Source organism: Mustela lutreola, chromosome 1 (genome assembly GCF_030435805.1).
Source record: "Mustela lutreola isolate mMusLut2 chromosome 1, mMusLut2.pri, whole genome shotgun sequence".
NCBI lineage: Eukaryota > Metazoa > Chordata > Mammalia > Carnivora > Mustelidae > Mustela > Mustela lutreola.
Genome location: NC_081290.1, coordinates 196166301 through 196183534, shown reverse-complemented (window position 1 = coordinate 196183534; position 17234 = coordinate 196166301). Strand labels below are relative to the sequence as shown.

Genomic DNA, 17234 nt, shown 5'->3' with positions numbered 1-17234 from the left:
TGGCCATAATGGGCTTCCGGCGTTGGGAGGTTGCCCGCAATGCGTAAGCCGGCCAGCCCGGGCTTAGTTTGGAATCGAGGGGAGATCCGGGCTGGAGAGGTTTAAGAACCGTCGAGCGCATCAGCGCGAAGGATCTCTGCGGCCAAACGCTAGCAGGTATCTGGTGCGTGGGCCGCTGCCGGGGGCGGGGAGCCTCGCGCTCCTGGGCGGAGTCGAAGCCCCCTCGGACGCCAGCAAACTGAGCTGCGGGGTCCTCGTGTGCCCTCCCCGCTACTCTGGACCTGCACACCCCCCTGCCCTTTGCCTAGCGGCCGGGCAGCATTGTGCGAATCGTACTCAGACGTGCTGCTTCTGAAACTTTAAAATGCGGTACGGCTCAGGCTAGAGCTGAAAAGTAGACCAGCTGTTCCGGACCGATCCTGTGAAAAATGTTAACTTTATGGCGGGAGCGAGAAGCACCCAAAAAAGACTGGCCGCGCTGCAGTGTGGGTGGAAGACATCCAGCTGAAGCAAGCTACTCTTTTCGTAGCGTGAGGGCGTGCCAGGATAACTAGTTTTGCCTTGTTTCCGGGGTCCTAGACCATAACTTACCCCAAGCTTTTTGTGGGAGCAGCATCGCCATACCTGCTTTCCTCATTCTTAATATAAGGACAGGTGGAGGCAGAGGACTGTTTGCTTCATTTTACGATGCAGATTTTAAACGCAGAGTAACCAGTTTAAATGGGAAAGAAAATTCTGGGGAAAGGGACCTGGCTAAGAACAAAACAATGTGGAAAACCTAGGTATCCTCCCCACCCTTGACAGTAAACTAGACTGGGAACTCAAGGTGCAGGCAAGATCATCTCCATTAAGCTCTCCGGTTCTTAAAATTGGGCCACTTCCTTGAGTATAAAGCTCTTGATTGTGATACTAGTAACAGAATAAAATGAGTGTACATGTTTCCAAAAAAGCACATGTTTGTTTTGAAGCAAAGTCAGGGACAAAAAAAGCAAGGCCAGAGCTCTTCAGAGTGCTTACTGGAGAGGTTTTTAACCATGATGTCAACACTAGGCTTCATGTAATAAAGTAAATTTTCCAGGTCATTTACTGTTTTCTCTCATTTTCACATTGTATGCTACAAAAATATAAAGTAAGGAAGAGGAGGACCTGCACAGTTCCTGTGTCTGAGTAGAATGAAGGTATCTTAGCCTGAAAAAAGAATATACAGATTTAGGGCAGAACACCAATAAAAAGATAGCATGTGAGAGAATTAGTGCACACAATAGCCTCTCTTCCCTTCTCAAACCTTACTAGAGAATAGTAAATATTTAAAAAGCAATTTAATAATAAAGATAGTAAATTTGTAAAAGGCAATAACCCACAAGATGGAGTATGAAAAATAAAGTTTTGGAAATGAGAAGTTTCAAATGAATAATAACTTAAAAGATGAATCTTAAAAGCCAGCAATAAGAAAGGAAAGCAACTTGATTTACAGAACTCCCAGAAGGCTCAGGTTGGATTAGTGACTCTAGGTAACTGAATGTGGAGGTGAAAGTGGAGCTAAAAAGAGGATAGGTTGAAAGACTATGTAAGAAGTCTACAGTAAGGAACCTGGGAACCCCTCCCTCCTTTGTGCACCCAAGGAACTGCTCCTCCCCAAAGCTGGTGTAAGACTTGAGAGGGTAAACCCTATCCTAACTGGAGAGCATCAGGCATAGTTAAAGGCTTAATTACCCTACTGAAAACAAAGGTATTAAGTTTAGGTACTGAAGGCTTAACAAGTACTGAAGGCTGAACGACAAAGCCTTCTTGCCCCACCATACTCCCAGAAACCTGCTAGCTGGGCTTATATCCCTAAGAGGATATACAAGTCTTCTTGAGGAAATCTTACCTATATAAAAGATCTAAATAATACCAATATCAGGGATTCCCTATGTAAATAATTATGTAACAACAGAAATACATTCCTATGTAACAATATGAAACTCAACCAGATCACAGGGGAGAGGCCGATGTTTAGTGAGGCCCACCCCAAACAGAACTTCCAATCCACTTTTTGGGTCCCACTATCTAAGAAGAGCAGACAAACAAGAATTTGAAAAGGTCTTTAATATGATAGATATTAAAACAAAGGAATTTTTTTTTAAAGCTTTTGGACATAAAAAAGTGACAGCAGAAAAAAAAGGAAACTAAATAGGTTAGAAAAAAGTTTAGAAAATATCCCAGAAGGATAAAGGCGGAAAACAGAAGAGTAAATATAGACTATCAGGAGACTAACCCAGTAAGTCCAACATCCAAGTACCTTAATTTTCAGAAGGAGAAGTTGCGGGAATACACAATTAAAATTTCCCAGAACTGAAGAACTTGATCTGCCATAATTTTATGTACCCAGCATAATGGATGACCCATTCCCAAGTGCATCATTGGTAAAATTTCAAAACATTACATAGAATCTTAACAGGTCTGGGGTGGGAGTTAGAGGAATGTACACATACAAAAAAATTTAAGAATCAGAATAGCACTGCAGGGGTGCCAGGGTGGCTTAGTTGGTCTGCCTTTAGCTCAGGTCATGATCCAAGCAAGGGTCCTGCTCAGTTGGGAGCCTGCTCTTCCTATCCCTGTCCCCTGGCTCCATGGCTCCATGCTCTCGTTCTCTATCTCAAATAAATATTTTTGAAAAGAAGCAAAGAATAGCACTGCAATTCTCAACAACATTTAGAAGACAGAAAACAAGGGACCAGTATCTTTAATTCTAAGAAAAAGTTATTCCCAACCTGGAACTCTGTACATAGCTAACCTATCAACTGAGTATGACAAGAGATATGCAAGATTTCAAGAAATTTCTCTCCCACATGTTTTTTTCCTCAGGAAGGTAGGTAAAGATGATAAGAACGAAGTTAGAAGATTAACACAATATGACAGTGAAAGGATACACCAACCCAACTGGTTAGGTAGCAAATCTAGAATGTAAACCAGTCCAGACTAGAACATATCAAAACAGAAGACCCTCTAAGAATGAACACCTAACAAGTCTGAACACATTGAAAGGATGATGGTACAAATGAAGGAGAGTTTGGGGAGAAATGAGCATCAAGTACAAAACACAAATGAAAAAAAAAAAACAAAAAAACCCTCCCCCAAAAAGTAATGCCTGAAAAAAAAAAAAGAAAGAAAAACCACATGGCCTAGTTGTGGAAAACCATAAAGTAAAAAATACTGATCTAATATAAATCGTAACTGTGACAGAAGCGTAAGATGGTAAGAATATGTGTGTCCACAGGAATCACAGACTGGACAAAGAGTGACACCCTCAATTTCCACACCACCAGATGATACCTAAAACTGAAAAACCAACACATAGCAAAATAAAGCAAGTTATTTAATGATATGGAGGTAAGTAATATGAAAATCAGAGTTGAAAGTGGCTGTCTCTGGGCGGGGTGGAAAAGTGTTGTTGCTTTTTTAGAACTATGTGATTTTTCTTACACTAAGTACACTAGAACAATAAAGTGAAAAGTAAATTTTTAAAAACCATAGCTTCATGTAACCTAAAAGGCAACAATATTAAAATCATAAGACTAACAACTGTAGTGATTATCCCGTATATGCTTCCGAGGAGATCACTTTAACAGTTTTTACCTGGTATTGCTCATATTGGTTAAAACAAAACAAGCTCAGAATAACCTCTTCCACTAGGGAGAAACTCTATATATTAAAACAAGTAATATATTTCTGTATAGTAAATTACATCTGAACACCAATCTAAATCTCATCCACAGGTCAAACACTTAGTATATAAATTGATTTGGAAGCTTAAGTTTCCTGGGTATACAAGAATACCTGAGCATACCCTTTGGGGGCAACATTATGACTTATCTAAAAGTCATGTAATTGCTCCTGTTTTTTAAAACAGGTAACACTGAATAGTTACCTTATATTTTTAATGACTTAGGGTTTATATACATCACTGATACATGTCTTATATTGTAAAATATATACAGTGCCCTGCTGACAAATATAAGGCTATTTGTCCGGACATTGAATATTGATGGAACTACTGTGCTTTGAGTTAAAATGTTTTTAAGTTTCTCTTCTCCTTTACTGAAGTAATGCTAGCACTATCTCCAGGTACTTGGTACTAGCAATTCCTCCCCCTAATTTATAGCTTATTTGCAAGAGCTTCAAAACCAGGTCATTGAATTTATTAGCGATATATAATAACAACCTGGGCCATATATTTAGATGAGACTAAGAGAGCAGCTCACCTTTAAATAATCACAAGAGATTTAGCATATAAGCTAAAGGAAATGAGCAAAGAGGCATTTACTGTATCATAGATAAGAGTACTGAAAAGCTGGATTTCAAATAGAAATGTATGATTATATTTCAGCTGATTCAAAAGCGCCTGACCATCAAATTCTATACATAATATTGGAGACGTTTCATCTTCTCTATGAGAACAATTTCACTGTCTGCCTTGAGTCTTCAAAACACCAAGTTATTGAGTCTCACTTAATTTATCCTTGCTCGAAAACAAAACAAAAACAAAAACAAAACCCTAGCCAGTCCCAAAGAATACTAGTGAGATCATGTGTGGCTAGCCACCTTCTGTTCCTCATAAAAGCAAAGAGCCTCTAAGGAAAAGAGATGTTCAGAGACAAGATGGCAACACAACTGACTTTCCTGCCCAGAAATTGTACTCCTCTGGTTCCACAAACATTTATTCATTTAATAAGCTTACTGAACACCCACTATATGCAAGACATTGTGTTAGGTGCTGCAATTTTTGAAATGACAAAACTGTTTGTACAAGTGGGATCTGAGCTACTCTTTGATAGTGTTCCTGATTTGATAGAGACAGAATGCCCTCATATGGCTCATTTAGGGAACTAAAAGCATGGATGAGATTTACTTTCTGTCCTTCTACCAGCCCAGCACAAATTTCTGCCTTTCTCAAATCAGTCATAAGTCAAAACAAATAAGGCACATTTTTAAAAAAAAAAAAGGTCCCCCCTTTAATTGACCAAAGTAAAGCCATGACATTTCATTTGGTAACCTGCTCAGAATTATAAAAATCACTCCATTTGGCCCAGCCCATACTGCCCAGGGCAAAACTTTCAGACAATACTAATCCCATCGTGCTCTGTTGTTATAAACTGCATATTTTAAAAAAACATCTTCAGCGTCCTAAATGTGACGCTCAGTGCGAAGCATATCAGACAGAGGTGGACGTAACAGTTATGTCCGTGACAAGCCTCGATTATCCAGGTCCTTTACCTGCAATATAAAGATGTCATTTTTATATTTAAAATCAAGTCAGATTGGAAGAGCGTCCCTGAGTTGGGTTCTGCTGCCTGATTTGGCTTTGTGACTAAGTGAGTGCTGGTTTGAAATCAGCTACTCTCATGCTTAGCCTTTTGGAGTACTAAGGAGCAGTTTAAATGATCTACCTGCCAAATACATCAAGGGTTCTCAATCTTTTCTTATGTAAGAGATGTAACACACTTCGGGGTGACTCTATGCCGTAATTATTTAGTGGGAGAGAAGAAAATGTAGTGTACACGCATATACATACATATACGCATGCATGTACACACACACAACACACACACACTTCCTTTTTTCCCCCCCGCCAGGCCGGATAATCGCAAAAACAGATCAAGTACAGCAGTATAGCCCCAACTAGAAAAATATCACTGTAACCACAACTAAAATGATAGCAGATTAGGGTGTCTACTCTTGAAGCACAATCTAAAATAAAAATAATAACATTCTGAGTTGTAAGCTACTTTTTTGACTTTAGAAATGTCCCTATATTAAAAATATGTGGCCCATTTTTAAGACTAGAACCAGTACCTAAACATGAGTTGCTTTTTCAGTGTAGCATCTGCTCACCTTATATATCCTGACTAGCCAGTGTTCTGTGGTATATGCTTCCTCCAGGACATCAAGTTCAAAGTCTTTATTCCCAATCTCAGCATTCCGGACACGGTCAAAGCCTGGTGGACGCTCTAGAAAGGGACAAATATAAGGAGAAACACTTCTTTCTACAGTGCTGATTTCCTAAGGAAAGAATAAATCAATTTGGTAAATCATCTACTAACTGGAATGTTATTTCTCAGCCTGAAGTTTGTTTAGAGAGTAGGGCCTACATAAAAAGACCTCAGGTAGTTAGAACAAATCAAGTGTTACCCTGACTCAAGTCCTCTCCAAACTGATGCTTGAAAAAGTCCATGGAAACTGTTTTCTAAAAGACAGGGGTTTGAGGCACCTGGATGGGTCAGTGGGTTAAGCCTCTGCCTTCAGCTCAGGTGATGATCTCAGGGTCCTGGGATCAAGCCCTGCATCTGGCTCTCTGCTCAGCAGGGAGCCTGCTTCCCACTACACACACATACACACACACACACACACACACACACACACACACACACCCATCCTGCTGCTGCCTACTTGTGATCTCTGTCAATTAAGTAAAATTGTTAAAAAAAAAAAAAAAAAAAATGGAACACCTGGGTGGCTCAGTTCATTAAGCAGCTGCCTTCGGCTCGGGTCGTGATCCCAAGGTCCTAGGATAGAGTCCCCTATCTGGCTCCTGGCTCGACGGAGAGCTTGCTTCCCCCTCCCACTCTGCCTGGTGCTTTTCCTGCTTGTACTCTCCCTCTCTGTTAAATGAATAAATAAAACCTTAAAAAAAAAAAATACAGGGGGCTGATTTCCAGCCCGTCCATTCCTGAGGACTGCTATCCAGAAGCCTCTGTGTTACACTAGTCACCCTTCCATGCATCAGAGAAGAACCAAACAGAAGTCAAAGGCCTGCATCCACTTCAGGTATTGTCCCTAGTACAGAAACAAGGAATTAAAATCAAAAGCAAAGACTTAAACTAATCAGATTACTCTCTGGGCATTTATTGAAAGAAATGAGAAATCCTTTATATCACTGTATCCCCCCTTCATTCCTCTCTCCACTGCAATACCTTTTACTGAGACACAGTGAAATATAATGGTAAAAATCACAGAATCTAGAGCTAGACTGCCTGAGTTTAACCTAATTCTGCCACTAGTTCCATGATTTGGGACAGGTTAAGTTCCTTCCTCAAATTCCTCATACATAAAATGGAAATAATATTAGTTATCTATGTTTTGGGTTGTTGTAAAGGTCAAACAAGTTAACAGATGTAAAGCACTCAGAGCAGTGCCTGGCCTATGAAAAAAACTATACATATTAACATTACTGTTCTTACTAATGTTATTATGCATCACTCACTGGCTTCTGTGTAGACTTGTCCAAAGCGGTAGTAACACATCTTGTACATAAGGCAGTTGAGCAGCACTGGAGAACCCTCACGGTCCACACGGAATTCCCCAGTTGGAGTATAATAATCGTGTTCCTTAATATGTTTGCCTGTATCCGTGCTCCCTCCAATCCGGACCATCCACAAAAACTTGTTGATGTCTACAAAAAAGCAGAAAGAGAACGGCTGTGTCACAAAGTTTGCTGGAGCTAAATTACCTAATAAAAACTATTATTTATTTCCTTCCTTTTTTATTTTTTAAGTACAGTTGACATACAATATTAGTTTTATGTGTACAACATAATGAGGGGACATGTGAAAAAGCCACTACTTCTAAGAAAATCCCTCAAAATATTTTTATAATGAGAAATGGCTAATCTTTTAAAATAGGAAACACAATGTGGGGGTAAAATTTTTCCCCTCAAAATTTACATTTCCTATAGATTATTAAGACTTCTGAAAGCTATTGGTCCAAACTTAAGTCACACTAGAAATTACTCCCAGGTATTAGTTGGTCTGAGCTGTCCAATATAGTAACTTTATCTATCAGCCACATGTAGCTACTGAAACTTGAAAAATGGCCAGTCCAGGAGCACCTAGGTGGCTCAGTTAAGCATCTGCCTTCTGCTCAAGTCACGATCCTGAAATCCTGGGATCGAGCCCCATATCGGGCTCCCTGCTCAGTAGGGAGTCTTCTTCTCCCTCTCCCACTGTCCTGTCCCTGCTTGTGCTCTGTCTCCCTTCCTCCCTCTCTCTCAAACAAATAAATAAAAATCTTTAAAAAAAAAAAAAAAAAAAAAAGGCGGCTAATCCAAATTAAGATGGGCTGTTAAGTATAAAGTACACACTGGATTTCTAAAAACTTAGTCCAAAAACAGAACAAGACAAGTAAAATATCATGGTTAAATAATGATGTTTTAGATATATTCAGTTGAATTACTAAAATTCATTTCTTAGTTTCTTTTTACTTATTTTGATGTGACTAATAGAAATTTAAACAACGTATGTGGTTCCCATTATATTTCTATCAGACAGCACAGACCTAGAAAGTAGCAACTTTATCAGAACTAACATGCTATCTTCTTGACCTACAGTTGCAAAATTACAAACCTCCAAAACCTATCTATGAGAAGTCAACCATACTACCAAGGTCCATAAATACTGACACCACCAGCAACTGAGGTTATCTCTCTTAGAATGTCACCTGTGAATCTTCTCCACAAGCCTTAGGGAAATGGATGGTTAGTATAAAAAGTATTATTGATCCATAGGAAGAAAGGTTCCTACTGTACCAAGGCAAAGGGTTCCAGGGGATATCTCAGTGCTTAAGAACAGATTCTGGATCTAAACAGCCTGGGTTTGAATTTTAGCATTGCCAATTCTAGGTGGGTGACCTTGAACAAGTTACTTAACCCTTCTTGAACTTGAAATAGAGAAATAAGAGTACATACAACAAAAGGGTAATGAGTAAGAACATGTACAGCACTTAGTATACCATTTGTCACAAAGTAAGCATTCCATATATAATACTGCTTTCCTCATGTACTGTAGTGTCTGCATTCTTACCTCCATCTTACTAATGGAAAAGAGAGGCACAGAAACTTACCTACGTCACACAGAGAAAAAGAACCAAAAACAAAACACCAGAGAGCATCAACTGAACTATCCAGGAGTACTGAGACTGTAGTTTCCTAAAAGTTATGTCTGAAGCAAAAACCTGACAAGCTGTAAGAATGGAAGAGTATATATATATAGCAAAAGAAACCATCAGCAACATGAAAAGGCGACCTATGGAATGGGAGAAAATATTTGCAAGCCATGTATTAACACAGGGGATTAACAGCCAACCTATATAAGGAACTCCTACAACCCAGTAACAAACCCCCCAAATAGTCTGATTAAAAATGGGCAAAGGGGGTGGGTGCCTGGGTGGCTCAGTGGGTTAAACTGCTGCCTTCAACTGAGGGCATGATCTCAGGGTCCTGGGATCGAGTCCTGCATCCGGCTCTCTGCTCGGCAGGGAGCCTGCTTCCTTCTCTCTCTGCCTGCCTCTCTGCCTACTTGTGATCTCTGTCAAATAAATAAATAAAATCTTAAAAAAAAAAAAATGGGCAAAGGACCTTAATAGGTATTTCAGAGATATTCAGATGGCCAACACGTACATGAAAAAGTGCTCAACATCAGTAATCATTAGGGGAAGACAAATCAAAATCACAGTGAGATATCACCTCATACCTGCTAGAAAAAACAAGAGATAGCAAATGCTACCAAGGATATGGAAAAGGGGGTAACCTTGTATACTGCTGGTGGGCGCATAAACTGATACAACCACTATAGAAAACAGTACACAGGTTCTTCAAAAATTAAAAATACAACTACAATATAAATTTACCTCACATATGTAACATGGAATACCATTCAGCCATAGAAAAAAAATAAAAAAGAAATCCAGCCATTTGCAACATGTGGATGGGTCTTGAGAGCATTATGCTAAGTGAAATAAATCAAATAGCAAAAAACAAATACTGTATGATCTCATTTATACGTGGAATTTAAAAAAAACAAACTCAGAAACAGAAACCAGAATTGTGGTTTCCACAGGCTGTGGGCAGGGAGGGGGGTAGGGGAAACCGGTTGAAGGTGGTCAAAGGTGATAAACTTCTAGTTATAAGATTAGTAAGTTCTAGGCATATAATATACAACATGATGATTATAGTTAAGAATACTGCATTATAGGGGCGCCTGGGTGGCTCAGTGGGTTAAGCCGCTGCCTTCGGCTCAGGTCATGATCTCAGGGTCCTGGGATCAAGTCCTGCATCGGGTTCTCTGCTCAGCGGGGAGCCTGCTTCCTCCTCTCTCTCTCTCTGCCTGCCTCTCTGCCTACTTGTGATCTCTCTCTGTCAAATAAATAAATAAAATCTTTAAAAAAAAAAAAAAAAAGAATACTGCATTATATATTTGAAGTTGCTAAGAGATTTTAAAAATTCTCATCACAAGGAAAAAAACTTAGGCATGCGTGGGTGGCTCAGTCGTTAAGTGTCTGCCTTTGGCTCAGGTCATGATCCCAGGGTCCTGTGATCAAGCCCTACATCAGGCTCCTTGCTCAGTGGGGAGCTTGCTTCTTCTTCACCCTCTGCCGTTCCCCTGCTTGTGCTCTCTTTCGCTCTCTCTCAAATGAATAAATAAAATTTAAAAAAAAAACAAATAAATGCAATATAATTTTTATACCCAAATGCCTGTTAATCCCTTTAGAAAATGTTGTTTTTGGAACTGGTATCACATAGCATAAAAATGCTCCAAAGAGGGGTGCCTGGGTGGCTCAGTTAGTTAAGCATTTAACTTGGCTGGCATGATCTCAGAGTCCTGAGACTGGGGCTTCCTGCTCAGCCGGAGTCTGCTTGTTTGTCTCCCTCTGCCCCTCCTGCTTGTGCTCTCACTGTCTCTCTCTCTCAAATAGATGAATAAAATCTTTTTTTAAAAATGCTCAAAACATTTTAGAATCATCTTCAGGGCCCAAGTTTTGTATGCTTTTTAAAAAAACACTTTACTGGGGCACCTGGGTGGCTCAGTGGGCTAAAGCCTCTGCCTTCCGCTCGGGTCACGATTCCAAGTCCAGCAGGGAGCCTGCTTCCTCCTCTCTCTGCCCACCTCTCTACCTACCAGTGATCTCTGTCTGTCAAATAAATATATAAAATCCTTAAAAAAAAAAAAAGTTAAAAAGTCCTCACGGAAGGCATGAGCTGGAATGTTATTACCATGTAAATAATAGCAACAATCTTTGGATTTGGGGTTCATTCCTTCACTCCTTTTCATCATACAATAGCTCTTGAGTTTTTCAGAATTCTAACTAATGCAGCTCAATAATTTGAGCTTGAGAAATAAATTCAGTATGAGAAAATAAAACAGTAATTCTTTCATGATTTTCACATGAATATTTTCACAAATGTAGATAAAGACAGTGTTCTTTTTTATCTAATTTTTTTTAAGTCTAGCTTACATATATAGATCAGAGAAATTGTCAAATCACTACTCTTTCAACAATTCAAAAACATAGCACAACGTCCACAGAAAGCTTTTCTCTGTTAAAGTTTTCTTTCTGAGTCTTTCTTTACATAAACTTAAACAATGCTATCATTCTCACAATTATGCATCAATTTGACCTAACTAAATCTCCGATCATCACATTTTTATAGTCCTCATAACCAAGTGATATGAAGGAAAAGTTTCTCCATCTTCATTAAAACATCAGTATTACCATCACATACAGGCACAAATGAAAAAGATTTACTTGTAATATTGAGTGTTCGGTAAGAATACAAAGCAACCAAGAATTTCAGACACTGTTGGTAGGAATATAAATTGGTACTACCATTTTAAAAATCTCTTTGCCAGTACCTATTAAAGCTGAAAACATACATTCCTTCTCAACTAGCAATTCCATTCTTTATTATCACCAGAAGGCAAGCACTATAATGTTCATTAAGAGCATCATTTGTGACAGTGTCAAACTGAACCCATCAACACTATAATGCATGCATTGGGGCACTTGGCTCGATTAGTTAAGCATCTGCCTTTGGCTCAGGTCGTAAACCCAGCATCCCAGGATGGGGAGTCCAGTACTGGGCTCCTTAATCACTGGGGAGTCTCCTTCACCCTCTGCTTCTGCCCCCACTCCCTTGTGCACACACACGTGCACACTCTCTCAAATAAATAAGTTCTTTTTAAAAAATAAAAAGTAGATGGGGCGCCTTGGTGGCTCAGTGGGTTAAAGCCTCTGCCTTCAGCTCAGATCATGATGCCAGGATCCTGGGATCGAGCCCCACATCGGGCTCTCTGCTCAGCGGGGAGCCTGCTTCCTCCTCTCTCTTCCTGCCTGGCTCTCTTGCCTACTTGTAATCTCTGTCTGTCAAATAAATAAATAAAATCTTTAAAAAATAAATAAATAAATAATAAAAAAATAAAAAGTAGGGGCGCCTGGTGGCTCAGTGGGTTAAGCCTCTGCCTTCTGCTCGGGTCACGGTCTCAGGGTCCTGGGATCAAGCTCCACATTGGGCTCTCTGCTCAGCAGGAGTCTGCTTCCCTTCCTCTTTCTCTCTCTGCCTGCCTCTCTGCCTACTTATGATCTCTGTCAAATAAATAAATAAAATCTTTTAAAAATAAATAAATATAAAAATAAAAAGTAAAATGCATATATTATGCTATACTCGCACAATAGAATACTCACAGGAATGAGAATTAAGAATTTTTTTTTAGAAGATCTTATTTATTGGGACGCCTGGGTGGCTCAGTGGGTTAAAGCCTCTGCCTTCGGCTCAGGTCATGATCCCAGGATTCTGGAATCAAGCCCTACATCAGGCTCTCTGCCTGGTGGGAAGCCTGCTTCCCTTCCTTTCTCTCTGCCTGCCTCTCTGCCAATTTGTGATCTCTGTCAAATAAATAAATAAAATCTTAAAAAAAATAAAAATAAAAAAATAAAAGATCTTATTTATTTACTTGAGAGAGAGTGAGAGAGAGCGGGATGAAGGGCAGAGGGAGCAGCAGACTCCCTGCCGAGCACAGAGCCCAATCCGGGACTCAATCCCAGGATTCCAGGATCATGACCTAAGCAAAAGGCCAACTGAGCCACTCAATTAGTTGAGAATTAACTGAGCCCTGAGAATTAAAAAATTATTATGACCTGCAACATGAATGAAACTTACAAACACAACACTGACCAAAAGAGCCAGAAACAAAGAGTATATACTGTACTACCCCATTTACAAAGTTCAAAAACAGGCAAAACTACCCAAATATATATATATTTGTCAAAACTTACCAAATTACAGATTTAAATATATGCAGTGTATAATATGTTAAAATGCTTCAATAAATCTGTTTAAAAAACGAACAAATGGCATTAGAAACCAAGATAGTGGTCACCCTTAAGACTGGACAGTGGGGATAGACAGATGCATGATATATGAAGAAGAATTCTAGGACATGAGTAATGTTCTGTTTCTTGATCTGGGCGCTAGTTACATGGATATGTTTCCCTTGTGAAAACTGATCATGCTATATATTTACAATATCTGCATATTTTTTAAATGTTCAATGTGAAATTCACTTTAAAATTTGGATAATTGGGGACGCCTGGGTGGCTCAGTTGGTTAAGCGGCTGCTTTCGGCTCAGGTCATGATCCCAGCATCCTGGGATAGAGTCCCACATCAGGCTTCTAGCTTGGCAGGGAGCCTGCTTCTCCATCTGCCTCTGCTGCCACTCTGTCTGCCTGTGCTCGCTCGCTCACTCTCTCTCTCTCTAACAAATAAATAAATCTTTTTTAAATAAATAAATAAAATTTGTATAATTGAAACCTCTTCATCTTAGCACTTTCTTTCCACTTTGTCAAGTGTCTCATGTGCTACTTCCCTTATTTTCAGAGAAAAAATTTACAATATAATCCAAATAATGACATTCATTTTTCTGCCATCATTAAACATACTTCCGTGCAACTCTGTAGGCAATAAAAGGTTGACTGACTGAAAGCAGTTATTTAACAGTGGTTAGTGCTAAGATTTTGAGAAATTACCTCTTTCTACCACATATAATGTATACGTTCACATATATAAAAATACATATATACATATACAAATATTTTATATAGTATTTGGCTATACTGTGCTTATTAAAAACCCTATAAATGATTACACCCAAACAGTTCTGGTACAATTGTTGAAGTTCAAGTCTGTGGACACATGTCCCTGCTATCATCATTCTTCCTGTGCTTAAACAAGACACACATGGAGATCAGTCTTTAAACGTTATACTTGGCACTTTATATGTAGTATATATAGAGACATATAATCTAAAATTTAAACATCTCTAAGAAGCAGTATTCAAAGAAAATTAAGATTAAAAATATGAGGTAGTTATTAAACGCAGGAAAACAAAATGCATTCTTTTAGGTAAGAATGTAACCATGGTATGGTTGACCCCGCAATGAGTGTTTACATAGTCAAATTTTGAAAATCCTTTATCTGGATTTAACCAGAAATTAAAAATTGACCCCACAAAGAAGAATCTAGTGGAAAAGGAAGAAATGGGACTAATAAAAAGAAGGAAATTTCTTCTCTAAAATTCTAAGTGGATACAGCATATCTAAAATAATCAATGAATAGAGGAACATGAATATTTTTAGAAATAGGAACATGAGTACAAGAAGAAACAACTGAAGAAATCATTGCCTCTGGAAACTGATATCATAGGGAGTATAGGTTTGGGGACTGAGTAGTAGCTACCACTTTTCATTATAAACCTTAAAAAGTGTTGAACACTTTCAAGTATTAAAATAAGGTATTGCTTTAGTTTAAGTTGTTTTAAGGGAGAGAACCACACTTTGACAAATCTTCTAAAAATATGGTTTTACTATTAATCATAGAGAACACAGTAATATATGCCATACACACACACCCACACTCACACACACACACACATAAATATGAAACATTTTAAGCTGGCATACGAAATCTATGGCTTAAACCCATTAAAAATGCTAATTCGTAAGTTCATTGTCAGATGCCTTATGTTCTTTTTTTTTTAACACTGTATTTTGCTTTGCTATTACTTTTTGTTTATTAGATTTATAACAGACAATGAAATGAACACCACAAAGGTTCAGCTAATTAAGCTTTATGTTCTTTGTTTACTGGTTGTGGAACTATTCCTAGGTCTTTAGACAATGCCATACCTATATGAGAAATTTTACTTTTACCTCTTACTTATTGAAAACAAACAAACAAACAAACAAAACATATAAACCCTAAAGCTATACTTAGGAACTTCCCCAACCAATATGTTGATATTAGTAAAACAAAACAAAACAAACAGAAAAACTGGAGATTCATCTAGTTTTCTTAGAATCTATGACCTGTAGTTAGAAATAGAATCAAGTACATACCATCAGAGGAATATCCAGTAAGGCCTCCAAAAATGACTAGCACATAGCTAACATCAAGCTCCCTCATGATCTCATAGGCTTTTTCTTCTGTGGATGCCATTGCCTAGCAAAATAGATGCACATTTCTCAGAGCAGAATTCCAAGTCATATAATCCCTCAGAGAGAAATATTCCCAACTAGACCCTGTGCGCCAAACACTCAAATGATTCCTTCATCTTACCTGCCCTACTCGAGAGATATGGGTATTATTCCATGTGTTATTGTCTACTAAAATTGTCCGATTCGCCATAGCCGTAATTTGGTAGCCATAATCCCACCATGACATGACCTTCGCATCCTGAGAAAAGAATGGGAAATGAAAATAAGCTTGCTGCCTCCAAATATCAAATACAAGAAAAGACCTGGAAGGGCATCTGATAGTAAGTGAAGCAATGCCTAGCCAGAAAATAAATCTTGGCACTTGGTCCTACATTTATAATATAATCATGAAATCTCAGGGCAAATTATATAATCCAACATTCCCAATACTTTCATCTCAGATCACCTTATATAAACAAGCATAATAGGATGGAAGGTATAGGGGACGGTGTAATATTTCCAAATAATCTGGTGTCATGAGGTAATTACATTAAATAAATGATCTTTAACAATACACAAAAAGTAGTTAATATCAGAATGGGGGGGAATATAAGCCACAGAATATAATGGGCAAGAGTTTAAAAATTCTTACAGCTTTGATTAACAGTCTAACTCAGAAGGGTTATTTCCAATAGCTTTGCAAAGAAAACCACTTCAGATTCTCAAAAGGTATAAACAAAAATGTTAAAAGTGCTTATCATCAGGTGATGACTTTATGCAAAATTTGTTATCTTTTTTTCTTGCTTCTATTTTCTGATTTCTTTTACAATTAGGGTGGTCTGCCTCATGATAAAATCACCTCGCTGTCAAAGTGTAGATGATTACACCAGTAAGGATACTGAAAAAGTCCTGAATTGAATGGAGGCTGACCATCAGGGCTCATTCAACACCCGGGTTCTATAGTTCAAATTTCTCCAGGTTTTCTACCCATCTAAAAGCTATACAATTCACTATCACGGTAAATGTCTCCCACTTCCCCATACCCCTCAATCCAACTCCTCCCAAATTTTTACCTCTGGAGTATTGTGACGAAGCCAATAGTAAGCTTCTCGAAAGTCATCAAAGATGATCCTACTGCCATCCCCACCACGGGCAGACAGCACAATGGAGGGAGAAGAGTAGGCCTCACTGGTCACCCAGGTTGAATGAAAGGTGTAGGTAATAAGAAAGAAAGCCATGACTAGTATCATCCCACTTGCCACCTAAACAAGGAAGAATTGTGTTGTAAAGCAAATTAGATTTAAACAACTCAGAACAGCTTCTTACACACAATATAGATGAGATGAAGCAAAACAAGTCAGGGGCTATACAAGTCCACTCTGACTACTATGACAATATTCCCACACCCAAAAAATACACACACACAAACACAGAATTTCCCAAGCCTGTTCTTAGTGTTGCTTAATTCTCACTTCATTCTTAATAGGGTAAGTGGAATCCTGTTGCTTCTTGCTCTTCTTGTCTGGACGACTTATATCCAAATTCTTCATGTAAGTGGACAGCACTTGGGAGACTCCAATGCCAGAAAGAATGCACATAACAGGTGCCAACACTAGCATAAGACGCACCTGTAAGAGACAGGAAGCAAACAAAAACAGTCTAATCAGAGTTTTACAAATTACAGATTTCAACCTATCATGACACCAGTTCAGTGGTTTTCAACAAACATGATTTCTCAAGAAAAAAATATGAGAAAATACTTGATATATCTACAGTAGAAGAATGTATTTCTTAAACTGTTTTCAGTTATATATGTATATGTGTCCCAAATAATGGTATGTTAAAGAATGTATTTAACTATGGTTTAAGAAGCACTGTTTTACAACAATATATAAAATCTCTACGCTTTCAACAGTCTAACACTTGACAATCTTCCCAAGGCTTTAAGGGG

General features: G+C 38.5%; 1 protein-coding gene and 1 long non-coding RNA gene across 2 annotated transcripts in view; one reads left to right on the top strand and one right to left on the bottom strand.

Moving 5' to 3' along the window:
- Positions 1-18: 18 nt before the first annotated feature.
- Positions 19-6678, top strand: LOC131838254 (uncharacterized). Its single transcript, XR_009356533.1, has 3 exons — positions 19-156; positions 3260-3372; positions 5923-6678. It is a non-coding gene; the product is annotated as an uncharacterized LOC131838254 (long non-coding RNA).
- Positions 4683-17234, bottom strand: part of STT3A (STT3 oligosaccharyltransferase complex catalytic subunit A) — a 28895-nt gene continuing 16343 nt past the window's right edge. The window contains exons 12-18 of the mRNA XM_059184003.1: positions 16756-16911; positions 16357-16545; positions 15426-15542; positions 15206-15308; positions 7244-7432; positions 5875-5990; positions 4683-5256 (exon numbers count right to left, since the gene is read on the bottom strand). Coding sequence (XP_059039986.1) covers positions 5218-5256; positions 5875-5990; positions 7244-7432; positions 15206-15308; positions 15426-15542; positions 16357-16545; positions 16756-16911 — 909 coding nt within the window. The 3' untranslated portion in view covers positions 4683-5217. The remainder of the gene's footprint in view (positions 5257-5874; positions 5991-7243; positions 7433-15205; positions 15309-15425; positions 15543-16356; positions 16546-16755; positions 16912-17234) is intronic.